This window comes from Bos indicus, chromosome 20, assembly GCF_029378745.1.
Source record: "Bos indicus isolate NIAB-ARS_2022 breed Sahiwal x Tharparkar chromosome 20, NIAB-ARS_B.indTharparkar_mat_pri_1.0, whole genome shotgun sequence".
Taxonomy (NCBI): domain Eukaryota; kingdom Metazoa; phylum Chordata; class Mammalia; order Artiodactyla; family Bovidae; genus Bos; species Bos indicus.
In genome coordinates this window covers 57,005,834-57,022,621 of record NC_091779.1, presented here as the reverse complement: position 1 = coordinate 57,022,621, position 16,788 = coordinate 57,005,834, and the positions used below count along the sequence as shown (strand labels likewise).

General features: G+C 45.4%; 1 protein-coding gene across 1 annotated transcript in view; it reads left to right on the top strand.

The window, feature by feature from the left end:
- The window catches only part of FBXL7 (F-box and leucine rich repeat protein 7), a 468,772-nt gene extending 454,907 nt beyond the window's left edge, over positions 1-13,865 (top strand). Inside the window, exons 3-4 of the mRNA XM_070774830.1 lie at positions 736-1,347; positions 10,519-13,865. Of these exons, the coding sequence (XP_070630931.1) occupies positions 736-1,347; positions 10,519-11,255 (1,349 nt within the window). The 3' untranslated portion in view covers positions 11,256-13,865. The remainder of the gene's footprint in view (positions 1-735; positions 1,348-10,518) is intronic.
- Positions 13,866-16,788: the final 2,923 nt, after the last annotated feature.

Sequence of the window (16,788 nt, the reverse complement as noted above, 5' to 3'; positions counted from 1 at the left end):
GGGGAAGGAAGCAGGGTGGCTCTCCAGAACCCAGATCACAGAGTTTGGGGTACCATTATCAAAAGATGGGGGGCTGGACACTAGGGGGCAGGTGAGGGCAAAGATAGCTAATGCTCTCTCCCCACTGGCCAGTCTTCTCCTTTAAAATGCATTCCTCTCCTTTATAAATGAAGCGTAAGCATCTGCCTAACCAAAATAAATCAGTTTGTGTTCACAATATATGAGCTTTCTTCTCCCAGTATAGAAATAATAAAACTTTGGAGTTGTGCCCTTTAGATAATCACCGTTAATGTAGATCAGAGGTCAGAAAACTATAACCCTGGGGCCAAATCAGCTGATCTGTTTTTACAGAACAAGTTTTATGGAAAAATAGCCAGGACGGCTGGGCTTGTTTTCGTGTTGTTTATGGCAGCTTTTGCACTAAAACAGCAGGACTGAGTAATTGCAACAGGGATGGAACCCAGATGGCCTGCAGTGCTTCCACTATTTCTTATCTGACCCTTTAGAGATAGTTTGCCCACCCCTGGGGAGATAGTGAAGAATTAGCCCTTTTCTTAATGGGGAAAACTTGCGTGGGCTCCTGCTTCCAATGAGACAGATTGAGCCGGCGTCTGCCCAGGAAGGATGTCAGTGGACAGGGTGCCACCTCCCTGCCTCCTTCCCGGCCTCCCCCGCCCCCACCCCCGCCACTCCGCCCCGTCCATCCTTAACCCTTTGTTCTCTGTCCTTTGCCAGACTCCGACCTGAGCATGCGCACACTGAGCACGCCCAGCCCAGCCCTGATATGTCCACCCAACCTGCCGGGATTTCAGAATGGAAGGGGCTCGTCCACCTCCTCGTCCTCCATCACCGGGGAGACGGTGGCCATGGTCCACTCCCCGCCCCCGACCCGCCTCACCCACCCGCTCATCCGGCTGGCCTCCAGGCCCCAGAAGGAGCAGGCCAGCATCGAGCGGCTCCCGGACCACGCCATGGTGCAGGTCTTCTCCTTCCTGCCCACCAACCAGCTGTGCCGCTGCGCGCGCGTGTGCCGCCGCTGGTACAACCTGGCCTGGGACCCGCGCCTCTGGAGGACTATCCGCCTGACGGGCGAGACCATCAACGTGGACCGCGCCCTCAAGGTGCTCACCCGCAGACTCTGTCAGGACACACCCAACGTCTGTCTCATGCTGGAAACCGTCAGTGTCAGTGGCTGCAGGCGGCTCACGGACCGAGGTCTTTACACCATTGCCCAGTGCTGCCCAGAGCTCCGGCGGCTGGAAGTCTCCGGCTGCTACAACATCTCCAACGAGGCAGTCTTCGACGTGGTGTCCCTCTGTCCCAACCTGGAGCACCTTGATGTGTCAGGTACGTGGCCATCCGTGGGCCCTTCCCAGTGCATCCTCCCAAAGCAGGAGAGGACGCTGACACTTGGGAAGGGTCCCCCTTTGTGATATTCAGGGCTCAGCAGGGTGACTCTTCTTCCTATAAAACTGTCTTTATGGAACCATGATTCTGGGAGCCAGAGGTATCCCTTTTGTCAAATGATGTCAACTTCTTAGAGGACTTAGAGGCATCTTATGTCTGGCAATTCAAGTTAGTGTGCCTTTTTTATTTCTTGATGTGGACCTTTTAAAAAGTCTTTATTGAATTTGTTACAATATAGCTTCTGATTTATGTTTTGGTTTCTTGCCCAAGAAGCATGTGAGAGCTTAGCTCCCTGACCAGGGATAGAACCTGCTTTGGAAGGTGAAGTCTTAACCACTGGAGCAACTAGGCAAGTCCCACAAGTTAGTGTGACTGTCAAGTGTGTCTTTCCTCCCCATAATTCTCACAGTAATTTCAGAGCAACCATAGATAGGTGGTGGTGGTGTTAGTCGCTCAGTCATATCTGACTCTTTGAGATCCCCTGGACTGTAGCCCACCAGGCTCCTCTGTCCTTGGAATTCTCCAAGCAAGAATACTGGAGTGAGTTGCTGTTCCCTTTTCCAGGGGATCTTCCCGACCCAGGGATCGAAGCTGGGTCTCCTACTGAGCCAGCAGGGCAGCACAAATCATGGATAATGGGAACTAAGTATCTAATCACAGATACATGAGAGCCAGCTCTCTAGCTGAAACCGAAGTAGTTTAGAAACTGCCCTGACATCCACTGGTCACTGTCGCATGGAGCCTAAGAGCTGTGTTTAAGCTGATTCTGTGCTGTGGCCAGTGGTCACCATGGCTGGAAATTTTGCAGACACTGGGAAAAATCCATCATGGCTCAGGGTTTCCTCATATTACACTCCTACCCTCCTCAGCCTTGGGTTGCTTTTGCATCTTTTCTCAAGCAATATTCTTTTTATTTCCCAAACTTACTTATTTTTAATTGAAGGAAAATCATTTCACAGTATTGTGTTGGCCTCTGCCATCAAGCAGTATTCTTAATTACAGAGTACAAGGGTAGGGCCCACCAAGTGAAGCCTTTGAAAGTGAAGTGAAAGTTGCTCAGTCGTGTGCTCCTCTTTGCAACTCCATGGATTTATACAGTCCATAGAATTCTCCAGGCCAGAATACTGGAGTGGGTAGCCTTTCCCTTCTCCAGGGGATCTTCCCAACCCAAGGATCGAACCCAAGTCTCCTGCAATGCAGGTGGATTCTTTACCAGCTGAGCCACAAGGGAAGCCCAAGAATACTGGAGTGGGTAGCCTTTCCCTTCTCCAGCAGATCTTCCCGACCCAGGAATCGAACCAGGGTCTCCTGCATTGCAGGCAGATTCTTTACCAACTGAGCTATGAGGGAAACCCTTTAGTTCTTTTTTTAAAATGAAGGAATTCCCAGCATGGCTGCTTTGCTTTCAAACCTCTCACAGGCAGGAAGAATTAAAGCCCAGACTCGCACTGAGGCGCCAGACGTGGATCCAGCCAGACTAACAGCCTTTCTTTATCTCATCTGCTACCCAGTCAAAAGACACACATTTGAGAGGCTGGAGTGTGTGAGATGCAACTGGGAGTTAAAGAAATGAGCAGCGCGAGCCACAACCTCAGGGACTGTTGGGGAGGGGTCGAAAGTAAAAACCACTGAACAGGCCAAGAAATAGAGTTGGGGATTTACCAGCATCTGAGGTAAATGATATCCTCTAACAAAACCTGAGGTAAAAGTCAGCTCTCGGAGCTCACTCTCTCTTTTGAAAACCGACATCTGAAAATATTTCCGATGACAGTCAATTATTTCTCGTACATTCTTTCCCTGCTCCCCTCCTTGAGTTGGCTCCAGCACAAAGCCATGGAAACCGTATGTTCAGTTAGTCGTGAGCAGCTGTTGGCATAAAGAAGCAGGAAACAAAGAGGTTTTCTTACATCCCCCCCCCCCCAAGGAATTCTGGAAAGAGAAAGCATTATGATGCGGTGGGAACTAGCTTCAAAAGTCTGTGATTTGGGACAGTTCACAGCTTTCCCTAGATGTCTTTCCTCTTCTTTAAAAAAAAAAAAAAAAACAGGGGTGTGGGGACTAAGGGATTGGATTCTTTAACATTCAAAGGTTCTGAATCCTGTGGGCCTCTTTTATAAACACCTCATTTTCTTTTATTTTTCTTAGATTAGAAAATGACACTGTTTTGGAATCCCCATCTTTGTTAAAGGGGCTCCCCTGTGCACCCTCAGGACAGGCTGCAAGTAATTGTATTTTGTCTTTGGGCTTCTTTTGAGATTCGGAAATATGGAAAGTGCCTGTGCTGTTTGGGGATGGAAGTTTCCGGGCTTCTAGCCTGAGTGAGTGGACCCTGCTTGGCCCCTGTGCTAACCGTTATGTATTAAGCTTCTCCCTATCAACCTGACCTGGATATCTGTGTAAATAAAGACTGTGTAAATGGGGGAATCTCTAACTCACTAAGAGCACAGAATTCTAAATATTGTCAGGAATGGTGGTGGGTATTTTCAGGTAGATGAACTCCAAATACCCAACAACTCATAAGGGTGATTTGTGTCACCACCTCCGAACGGTGCCCTCCAGTGGCAATATACTTGCCACTGAGTATAGAGCTTGGCTTTCTAGAGCTTAACTCCCCCAGAGAACGTGAAACTGCCCCTCCCATCCCTAGCATGCCTGCCTTGAAAGTTATCTTTAAAAGTCACTGAAAGTTACTATAACTAGCTCTAGCATTTATTCATTATCACTTATTACCTTTTATTAATGTTTAGTCATGGTTCTCTAGGGCTTAGCTGGTGACTCAGTGGTAAAGAATATGCCTGCTCATGCATATTAGACTCGGGTTCAATCCCTGGGTTGGGAAGATCCTCTGGAAAAGGAAATGGCAACACATTCCAATATTCTTGCCTGGAGAGTCCAATGGACAGAGGAGTCTGGAGAGCAACACTCTATGGGGTTGCAAAGAGTCAGACACAACTGAGTGACTAGACAACATAGTTCTCCAGAGAAATAGAAGCAATAGTGTATGTATGTGTGTGTGTGTATATATATATGTATATATATATGGGACAGTTATATATATATTAGGTGTTTTATATGTATGTCCCAGTTATATATATATATATGTCCCATATATATGTGTGTGTGCATATATATGTGTGTGTGTGTGTGTGTGTGTGTGTAAAGAGATTACCTGCCTCTTGAGAAATGTGTTTGCAGGTCAAGAAGCAACAGTTAGAACTGGACATGGAATAAGGGACTGGTCCCAAAATAGGAAAGGGGTATGTTAACACTGTATATTGTCACCCTGCTTATTTAACTTATATGCAAAGTACATCATGCAAAATGCCAGGCTGGATGAAGCACAATCTGGAATCAACATTGCCCGGAGAAATATCAATAACCTCAGATATGCAGATGATACTACCCTTATGGCAGAAAGCGAAGAGGAACCAAAGAGCCTCTTGATGAAAGTGAAAGAGGAGAATGAAAAAGCTGGCTTAAAACTCAACATTCAAAAAACAAAGATCATAGCATCTGGTCCCATCACTTCATGGCAAATAGATGAGAAAACAAATAGATGGAAATAGTGACAGACTTTATTTTATTGGGCTTCAAAATCACTGCAGATGGTGCCTGCAGCCATGACATGAAAAGACACTTAATCCTTGGAAGAAAAGCTATGACAAACCTACTAAACAGCGTATTAAAAAGCAGAGACATCACTTTACCAGAAAAGATCTGTCTAGTTAAAGCTATGGTTTTTCCAGTAGTCATGTATGAATATGAGAGTTGGACCATAAAGAAAGTTGAGCACTGAAGAATTGATGCTTTTGAACTGTGGTGTTGGAGAAGACTCTAGAGAGTCCCTTGGCCTGCAAGGACATCAAACCAGTCAATCCTAAAGAAAATCAGTCCTGAATATTAATTGGAAGGACTGATGCTGAAGCTGAAACTCCAATACTTTGGCCACCTGATGCAAAGAACTGACTCATTGGTAAAGACCCTGAGGCTGGGAAAGAGTGAAGGTAGGAGGAGAAGGGGACAACAAAGGATGAGATGGCTGGATGGCATCACCAATTCAATGGACATGAGTTTGAGCAAGCTCCAGAAGACAGTGAAGGATAGGGAAGCTTGGCATGCTGCAGTCCATGGGGTGGCAAAGAATGACTTAGCCACTGAACGACAACAACCATATGCATTGGGAAGGGCAATCTGCCTGAGTCTCCTGGTTCAAATGTTAATCTTATCCAGAAAAATGCTCACAGGCACACCTAGAAATAAGGTTCAGCCAAATATCTTGGCACTTTGTCACCTAGTCAAGTTGACACATAAAATTAACCATCACAATTAATAACATCTCTAAACATCAATAGAATATATTACAACTAACCAATTTTTAAAGTTTAAATCTCATGATTATTACAAGTGAAGTTGCTTCCAAAGGCTCCCCTATACTTGGAGACCTGGGAGTCCTCCTTACTACCCTTCCTGATCTGTTATATGAGACCAGTTGAGTCCTGCCCAGGTGATTCTACTCCCCCAGAATGTTAAGTCCACCCCCTCTCTTCTGCCTGCCTGCCTGGATGCATGCTTGCCCTATCACTGGCCTTACACCCACCTCAACTCCATCCATACACCTTCTACACAACCAAGGTCCAGAGGAATGTTTTCAAACTGAGAAGCTAACCCTTCATTTCCCTGCATAAAATCTCCAATCCCTCCTCGTGACATGTAGGGAAAAAGTTGCTTAGCAAAGCATATATGGCACCTCATGAGCTGCTCTTTCTAGGTTCAAATCTCACCCTGCCCCTAGTAACCTGAATGCTGTGTTTCCTGGAACCATTTGAATTTCCCAAGTACACCATGCCTGTGCACACTATGATGTGTGGGCACCTCTCTGACCTGCATGCCATTCCCTCCTCTGCCCCCTTTCACCTCCCCCAAAACCTTCTTAACAGATGTCTCATTGCCGGAGGCCCAGTGCAAGCATCCCCTAAGTAAAGCCTTTCCGGCCTGACCCCTGGGAAGCTGAGGGTATCCTCCCAGGTGTAAGCAGGTAGAGCGTTGCTCGGTTTTGCAACTGGGTACTTGTGTATTCTCAATTCATTATGAGTTTTATATGGGAAAAAATGAGGCATAGTTTATATCTGTATTTTGTGATAATGTAATTCGTTCAACAGAGGAGTTTCAAAGCCCCAAACAGTGATCTTGATTTCTAAAGGGTTCAGACAAAGTTGTCATTCGTGACTGCTCTGAACAAGCGCTCGGAAAGCTATAGCGCAGTGACTAAAACTTCCTCATCAGTAAAATGGTTGGGAGGACTAGATGAGTTCATTCATGTTAAGTTCTCCCATGTGTGTTTTATTCAGTAACACACTTACGAGGCAGTAGTTGGTCTTTGTTGATATCATCCTTTTATATCCCAGAGTATTATTACCCAATAATGAGAGAAGGTGGTAATGAGCATTTTTGTGAAAGCTGAACCAAATCTGGAATTAATTAAAGATAGCCCCAGATTTGTTCAACCCATACTATCCACTCCTGGTTGTGTAATATCCCTACTCCTTATCCTGCATGGTAAAACAGGCCCCCAAGATCCAATCCCAGTGGATTATTCCCATCTTAGCTGCCACACAGGATAAATCCTGTGTTTTATCCTGTGAATACTGCTCACTCCCCCTCTGCCTCCATGCTTTCCTGTCCCTTGAATTTGCTCCTGCTATTACTTTATACTACCTGGGTTCCATATTTGTGTATTCAAATTATTTCTCTCTTCCAAGAATCCCCACTCCCAAGACTTATGATACCCCAGTGTCTAAATATTCACTTCATGCTGGTACATCTATCATACATCTCTCATGCAATTCATCAATTGCATGCTATTTCTTAGTCAATTCTTACCATCCCTGCTATATTAGAAGTCTCGGATCAGGAAAATTCTCTGTAGTCTGACTGTACAAGTCATATAATCTCACTGAATCTGAGATGCCTCATCTTTAAAAAATGAAGTTCAAAGGGAATGATTTCTCATGTTCTCTGCAAGTCTGTAATATATACATGCATCCACTGCCCACAGATATTACCCATTGAGCCATGAATCAGTTTATTTTCAACCCAAACTTAGCAAATCTATAAAAGGGCTAAAGCTGAAATTTAAAATGATTGACCTAAAATGATGCAAGCATATCAAAATGTGATATGATTTTGTCTTCATCAAAAGTGAGCTAAGCTAGTATTTCATTAAATTGGGGTTTGGTTTCAAAATGCAGACAAATGTTTCCCTGGACCGAATAGAGTATCCTTCCTGGAATGCAGCAGGTTTTACTGGATATTTCTTTCTTAAATAGGAAACTGGAACTAAGAGTTTAGGAACAAAGTTGTCCTGTGATCGTTAAGTGCCTTCACCGTCATGATAGATGGGCAGCCACGGTGTGAACATACAGATTCAGCATAAGCAGGATCGCAGTCAGTGTAAAACAAGAACTTCAAACAAAGGGAGAGTTCAGAGCGACAGTTGAGGGGTACCAACCACCTTCTGCAAAACCACAGAGCCCCCTGGAGTTGTGCGCACAGGCTCTGACAAGCCACATCTTTGTTCTCCAATGCTGGGGTGTATGCTTTGCTCCTTCCTGAAATTCTTCGACTTGGTAGCACATGGCTTCTGAATGTCATTATTCCCAGGACCTGAATTTTATATTATAAGAGTTTCCTGGGCAGCCTGCCAGGAGTGGGAGGAAAGTCCCCATTAACACTATCACGTGGTTGCTTAGAAGGCTTGGAGATGACGTCATCAGCCAAGGCGCGGAGCCCCGGAGGTGAGGCGCCTGGCTTTAGAGCGGCAGAGGGATTTGGGTGGAGGAGAGAGAAAATGAAAAGTATATGTACAGTCTACGTAGTGGAAGGAAATATATGTATTATTACATTTATATGATGTATTTGGCTATGTATATTAATGATGTATGTTCATATACTAAAATAGACTGTGTACATATTTTAAATAGTAATATACAATGAACTGAAATATATAATGAAATGAGTGTTTCATATGTCATAAAATATATAATAGTTATATAATATATGGTATAAATATATACATATAAAATTTATTCCCACACATATTTAGGGGAAAGGAGTTTAGAGAGGCATCTAAAGATATCTTCCTGAGTACTAATTTCCTTGTCTAGAAAACAGATTGTTTGAAGAATCAAGTGAAAAAAAAAAGAATGAAGAAAATCAATAAACGTTTTCTCAAATGTTTATAAAAAGCACTTTGTAAACGTTATCTTTCAACAGAAACAAAAGGCATTATAATTAACTATAAAATAGTTGGTTTATCAATGTTAGATATACCTCAGCCTCGATCACAATCCTGAGGATATTTAAATGTTGGAAGTTGGATTATCCCATCAGGTTTTCCTATAAAAGACTGCATGAAAGTGAAGGAAAGTGAAGTCACTCAGTTGTGTCTGACTCTTTGTGACCGCCATGAACTACACAGTCCATGGAATTCTCCAGGCCAGAATACTGGAGTGGGTAGCCTTTCCTTTCTCCAGGGGATCTTCCTAACCCAGGGATCAAACCCAGGTCTCCCGCATTGCAGGCAGACTCTTTACCAGCTGAGCCACAGGGAAGCCCAAGAATACTGGAGTGGGTAGCCTATCCCTTCTCCAGCAGATCATCCCGACCCAGGAATCAAACTGGGGTCTCCTGCATTGCAGGCGGATCCTTTACCAACTGAGCTATCAGAGAAGCCCTGATATATAGGGACTGTATACACTCTATAAATCATTCATTCATTTGTTCATTCAACAGGTACTTAGTGAGAACCAGCTCTGAACCAGGTGTGAGGGATACAGCAGTGAAGAGTTTGAGTCCTTTTTTCTCAGGAACTTACATTCCATGAGGACAGCAAACACATAAATAAATGTGAATAAAAGTGAATAAATAGGTATATAATGCCTCAAAGTGATAACGAATGCTGAAAATAAATGGGAGTCAGGCAGAGGGTACTGGTTCATTCAGGATGACTCACAAAGAGTTGTCCTATGAAAGGACAGTTGCTCTGAAGCCTAAGAAAGTGGGGGTGACCCAGGGAGTTATCCAGGGAGGCCCTGTCCAGTGCACAGTTGCTGAGGCAGGGAGGCACCTGAGCCATCTGGGAACTAGCAAGGAGGCCAGTGGGCTTGGAAGAGGGGGAAGGCATAAGGGCCCAGGGGTGCAGGTCCTTGGAGGCCCCCTTTAGACGTTAGCTTTTACGCTTGTAGTGAGACGGCCTTGAGCATGACAGGAGTACTGTTCCAGGATGTGTCTGGCAGCTGTGAAAATAGATCGTAGCGGGTAAAAGCAGGACAAACTGGTTGAAGGGATAGAGGATAATCCTGATTTTGTTCTTCCTGGACCAGAGAAGGTGGAACTGAATCCCTAGACGGTCACTTTGTTAGACTAATGACATATATTTCCCATGGTTTTCAAAGTATATCCATATCCATTACCTGGTTGCATCCTCATTATTATATCCCCAGAGTTATAGGCATACCAGCTACTCACTCCCATTTCAGAGAAGAGTCTTGAGACTCAGAAAACTTAACCCTCCTGCCTCAGACCATAAAAAGTAGACCTGAGATGGATTGTGACTCCCAAGCCAGTGCTCTTTCTGCCAAACTGCAGTCATGGTCCAGCCTTCTATTTCCTATCTCACTTCTTTGGATCAGAGAGCTACCAGATCACTGCAGGGTAAGAACTGAGCTTCCTGAACTTTCCAGAACCAGGATGGGATATTTACACACACAGTCTCATGTCTTCTTTACAGCCACCTTCCAGGGAAGCAGAGCACCCTTATTTTAAAGCAAAGGACCTACTTGAAGGACCGATTTGCCCAAACATCAGGCCAACCATTGATGGATCTAGATCCATTGGAACCCTTATCTTTCTGATTCTAAAACCCCAAAGCCTCTTAAGCCCAGAGTAGTTAAATGATGAACACGGAAGGCCCATTCTTGCATTCCGTCTCCTGAGCAGCCAGGAAGGGAAGGGACCCAAATCCAGAGAGGGGTAGGAATCTATTCAGGAGCCCCCCCACCATTCCCCGTTCCCCGAGGTCGTTCTGAGCGTGTGTTCTGTCTCTCCGTCTAGGATGCTCCAAGGTGACCTGCATCAGCTTGACCCGCGAGGCCTCCATTAAACTGTCCCCCTTGCACGGCAAACAGATCTCCATCCGCTACCTGGACATGACAGACTGCTTCGTGCTGGAAGACGAAGGCCTGCACACCATCGCGGCCCACTGCACGCAGCTGACCCACCTGTACCTGCGGCGCTGCGTCCGCCTCACTGACGAGGGCCTCCGCTACCTGATGATCTACTGCACCTCCATCAAGGAGCTGAGCGTCAGCGACTGCCGCTTCGTCAGCGACTTTGGCCTGCGCGAGATCGCCAAGCTGGAGTCCCGCCTGCGGTACCTCAGCATTGCGCACTGCGGCCGGGTCACCGATGTGGGCATCCGCTACGTGGCCAAGTACTGCGGCAAGCTGCGCTACCTCAATGCCAGGGGCTGCGAGGGCATCACGGACCACGGCCTGGAGTACCTCGCCAAGAACTGCGCCAAACTCAAGTCCCTGGACATCGGCAAATGCCCTCTGGTCTCTGACACGGGCCTGGAGTGCCTGGCCCTGAACTGCTTCAATCTCAAGCGCCTCAGCCTCAAGTCTTGCGAGAGCATCACGGGCCAGGGCCTGCAGATCGTGGCGGCCAACTGCTTTGACCTGCAGATGCTGAACGTGCAGGACTGCGAGGTGTCCGTGGAGGCGCTGCGCTTCGTGAAACGCCACTGCAAGCGCTGCGTCATCGAGCACACCAACCCTGCCTTCTTCTGAAGGGACAGCCTCCCGCCCATCGCTGTCACCGTACAGACCTGAACAGAACACGTTGGTTTTTTTGTTTTGTTTTGTTTTTTTCAGAGCAGCCTATGTAAGCACCGACACCCACTCGGAACAGCTTCTTTCTTCCAGGAAGGTTCTTCTTATGGATCTGGCTTTTCTTCTTTCTAATTTCTCACGGGCAACAGAGGGCTAGGAAAGGAGGGTGAGGGAGCCCCATTTCTATTCCAGACAACGGTTTTTTGCAGGGGGAATCAGGTCATTGGTGGTGATGTCTCTTCTCAAAAACATGTACCTCAGAAAGCTGACTGCAATGTCTTTAAGAACATCCCCTTTTCAGTTTCTTTCCTCCTGGCCACATCCCCAGAGTTCTGCACCCCATCTCTCCAACCCTACCCCTCCCTCTCCTACAGTAACAACAAATCGTCAGAATAATACTGCTCTCCACACCTCCTCCTCTTTAAACTGCTTGACTGGCCTAAACCACACTCTCCCATCCCATACCCAAGCAAAATTCTTGTTAAATAAATGTCACAGCACCTGCTATATATGCAGCACTTATAAACCCTTTTAAAGGATCACTTGCAGCAGTTAACAGGGTGAAAGAAGAGACCTGCCTCGTTCCACCCCACTCCCGCTCCACCACTTACTAGCTGTGTGACCTTGGGCAAAGCATTTGACTTCTCTGGGCTTCTGCTTCCAGCCCTGAATCAGAGGACTTCCTCTGATCTAATCAAGGATGAGCTTCATGCCCATTTTAGAATCGAGGGAACAAGAGATGTCAGTAAACCCAAGCTCCTTGGCAGCACAAGAGGCATCTACCTCTTCCAAGGATATCTATTCTGTGACTGCTTTCAGGAGGCGTGCCAACCCCACCTCCTGTATGTTCTTCTCCCTAATCTGAGTGTCATTCAGTTTGTTTCTTTTGATGAGTGAGTCTCTTGGTCATCCTCTCTTGCCCAGCCAGATGGACGGCTTCTGTACACACATGCTTTTGGCATCACCCCATCGCATGGAGGTGATGGAATTCCTAATCACAGCAAAACCCACCTCCCCCAGTCAGGTTGATCTTTCTGAGTGTTTCCAAGTAGGAAGGAAGACACTCACAATTTTTAATTAACAAGGGAGGCCCAGGAGAACACGTGTCCTCCAGGGTTTTTCAAATCCCTGTTGCTGCACACGTGGCATGCACGCACACATCTGCCCTACAGCTGGCAGGAACAGATGCCTCGGTTCTTTGTCATTCAGATCACATTTCTGTTTTCTCATCTGTTTATTTCCTTGGGCATCCAGACTGCATCACGTGAAGCCCATTGACATTAAGTCGTAAGTGTCACGTGTGCAGATTGCCACCTTGTGTGCCTCCCCTGTGATGTCTGCTTGTCCTTCCTCAAATATGCAGAGCAGATTTCCAGGTAGTTTAAATCCTGTCCACTCAAAAGTGCCCCACAAATGGAAGAGGGAACATGTGATAAGATGTAGGCACTGGCCCACCAGCTAAGACTTTGATATCCAACATTAAAGCCGTTGCCAAGTATAAATGTGAAATGGTCCTATTTGGATGGAAATCCATTTGCTATCCTCATTCATGCGAAGTCAGGATGCCAACAATCCCATTGCTTGTTTTAATGTCATTTCATTGATTTTTGTTAATAAGCCCATGACCTCTCTTAAATTATTCTCTGACAACACCCCTCTTCCTTTGCTTTCCAAACAGTTCATTCATTTCGTTCTCAGAGGACCCACCCTCCACACTCAGAGCCTAGTGTCTCCAAGCTAAGCACATGCAACAGTTTCACATCCAGCCTATACACCAGTTGACAGCTGCACTCCCATGTTAGGCTCCCTGCATGTCTTTGTCTTATTTTGAGAAGGAGATAGCAGTGAGATGGCATCACATGATATATGGCCACCTCTCCAATCAACACTGTCAGCAACTTGGAGGTGCAGTCAATGCCACGTGCCACAGGGAGAAAGGAATTGTTTGTCTGGGGATAGTATCTGGTAACAAAGTTTAGAACTGTGAAAGGGATTGAAGGTAGCATTCCCCTGCTGTGTGACTTGTGACTCTGTTCAGAGCTTCAGAATATAAGTCACAAAGGATCATCCCTAACCCTTCGTACTGAGATCTTCCAAGTGAGCCAATGTAATACTCCTGGAATAAGAGGAAAGATCCAAAACGGCTCACACAACCAGAGAGGGGGTGTCCCATTCCAAATATCTTGATCACCACCTCTTGACCATAGCACCTACACTGTCTTCCAAACTTGAGACAAAGCCAGCCTTCACACTGATTACCTGGCTTGCCCTATCTTTCCCCATTTCGGTCTTTCTCCCAGTCTGCTCTTCACCCATTCCACTTCCCCTTGTCGTATGAATCTATGACAGTGGTTCCTGGGGAAACAGCTCAGCAGATTTTTAGAGACCACGCGAAAAGCCTCACTAGGAAATTTGCCTGTTTTTAAACATTGCTTCCTTCCTGCCTCTGCTAAATTGAATGCTCATTGTTGTTGTTGTTTTAATTCTAATGTTCAAATCACTGCGTGCTGTATGACTCTAGAAAGCCTTAACTTACTACCACCAAGAAATAAAGCAATATGTTGGTAATCGGGTTCAGCCTCATTTAATTCCCTGGCCAGAGTAGCCTGATGTTCAGATGGGGAAATTCAAGAGTGAGGGAGAAACTTGCCTCCTGTTGAAATAGAGAGCATGTCAGGTCACTGCTGCTGCTGGCAAAGTTGCACCCGTGGCTGTGTCATTCCCCTTAGCTCATTGTCTTTGGCTAAAAATTAGCAGGTAAGTAAAAATCATTACATTCACAGTTTATATCTTCAGTTCCCTAACCCACCTTTTGATGGTACAGCAAAAAAAAAAAAACCTAGAAGCGGAATATGGCAACTTGATTGAAAAGGAAGAATTATCAATCGGTTGGAAAAAAGGAAATGCCAAATATCTCCCTACCCAAACCTTTAGATCAAAGAAATTAGTATGGCAGAAAGCAGGTACTGAGAGATGAATGGAAAATTCCATCTTTAGCAAGTAAAAACATTTTCAGTTCAGTTCAGTCTCTCAGTCGTGTCCGACTCTTTGCAACCCCATGAATCGCAGCACGCCAGGCCTCACTGTCCATCACCAACTCCTGGAGTTCACTGAGACTCATGTCCATCGAGTCAGTGATGCCATCCAGCCATCTCATCCTCTGTCGTCCCCTTCTCCTCCTGCCCCCAATCCCTCACAGCATCAGAGTCTTTTCCAATGAGTCAACTCTTCGCACGAGGTGGCCAAAGTACTGGAGTTTCAGCTTCAGCGTCAGTCCTTCCAAAGAAATCCCAGGGCTGATCTCCTTCAGAAAGGACTGGTTGGATCTCCTTGCAGTCCAAGGGACTCTCAAAAACATTTTAGGAGATGCCAATTTTAAAAGTAGCTATCCTCAACTTCCTTCTTACCCTGATTCAGCTGCTTAAGGACTATCACATAAACCAACAGGACTAGTAACTGCTTTGAAATATTAACTCGAGGTAGCTGCATACAATTCTTGTCAAGATCCCAGAATAAAGTTAGCAGTAAATAAGATGCATATGCCCTGGAGGTTCATGATTTCTTATATTGACATTTGTTGAGAATTAAAGACTTCGAGACGTTTGACATCCAGGAGCCCACAACATGAAACCTAACAGTTTAGTATTTTTAAGGGAAAAAGAATTTTTTTTGCAATAAAATCGCCTACCAGGTCTAAATTTTCACAGAAAAGTCATCAAAAAGTAGTGTTTTTGTTCAATAGCTGGCAATCATGATTAGTTCAGGAAGAAGTTAATTTGCAGAAATGCTGAATAGACAGTAGAAAAGGGAGCAGGAATATTTAGTGATGAGGTAAATACTACATGAATATGTTCATGCAGACAGTCTGTGAAACAAAACTGGTTTTCCTCTTTCCATGCTCAAATGCTTTCTTCTTTTTGCTTCACACACCAGCATGGTTAGTCGCTTCAGTCATGTCCAACTCTGTGACCCCATGAACTGTATGTAGCCTGCCAGGCTCCTCTGTCCATGGGATTCTCCAGACAAGAATACTGGAGTGGGTTGCCATTTTCTTCTCCAGGGAATCTTCCTGACCCAGGGATCAAACCCATGTCTCATGTTTCCTGCATTGACAGGTGGGTTCTTTAACAGTAGCACCACCTGGAAAGCCCCTCATACACCAGTAGTTGTCCTTAATGTTGCAGGAAGGAGTGGTTCATGGAGAGGGGAGGTCCTGTTGCTGTCTCTCTGCTGGGGATGCTGATACCATACCATCGTTGAGCCCTGCCTAAACACAGCTCCCTTTGCCCAAAGAGCAATTCAGACACGTTCCATAAAGACAACCACCAGATGGGCAAAGTTGTTCACTGAAGGCAAGAAAATATTGGGTTGACTAAAAAGTTCTTTCGGGCTTTTCTGTAAGATGGTACAAAAAACCAGACGAACTTTTTTGGTCAACCCAGTACTTCCACAGACATTCAGACTGGGGACACACCGACCAAGACTGTATCCAGGATATGATGATTCCTCCTTTCCTTGAGTGCAACATTATCTCCTAAAGCCACAGGTCCATTTTTGTAGTCTTTTTTTTCCTTCTCAAGTTAGCAGATCAACTTGAATTTGAAACCACATGAGATGAAAGAGCATGGTCTTTTGGGAGCTGAATAGGTTTCACCATCCCTGCCTGTAAACAGCACAGTGGTGGCATCTTCAGCAGGATGCAGCTAGAATGCTGATCTCATGGACCATCCAGGAAGGCTACGTGAAAGCTCTAAATTGTTGCTCAGGCTGCTGTTGCTACTGCAAAGTCGCTTCAGTTGTGTCCGATTCTGTGCGACCCCATAGACAGCAGCCCCCCGTCCCTGGGATTCCCTATGCAAGAACACTGGAGTGGGTTGCCATTTCCTTCTCCAATGCATAAAAGTGAAAAGTGAAAGTGAAGTTGGTCAGTCGTGTCTGACTCTTAGCGACCGCATGGACTGCAGCCTACCAGGCTCCTCCATCCATGGGATTTTCCAGGCAAGAGTACTGGAGTTCAGAAGATAGCAATCAACATCATCCAGGTATCAAAGTAGGGCTTGGAAATATCATTAAAAAATAAAATAAAACTTGATCTAAAGATTTCCAAATCTGCTTATTTCTATGTTGTCAAATGTTTCTCCTTCTGGCCACTCAACTATTGCATTTTATACTGATGAAATAAGCATGTCTGAATTCTATCCTGGCTCATGTGATGATCAACATATGAGGGAAACTGGATGTTACAGTCTTTCTTCATGAACAGTGAGTCCCCAGGGAGTGCTAGTCATTTCTTCTGAAGGAGCAGATGGTACTCAGCCTCCTTTAACTCCTTTAATGGAGGTTTATTGATCAGGTACTATGAGAGGTTCTGGGTGAATAAGAAACAATATCATTTCCCTAAAGGAACTCCTATCAAATAATGTCATGCAATGAGTTAGAAGGTGGAAAAGGGGATAGAAAAAGGAGATATACTTTCATTCATTCAACAAAT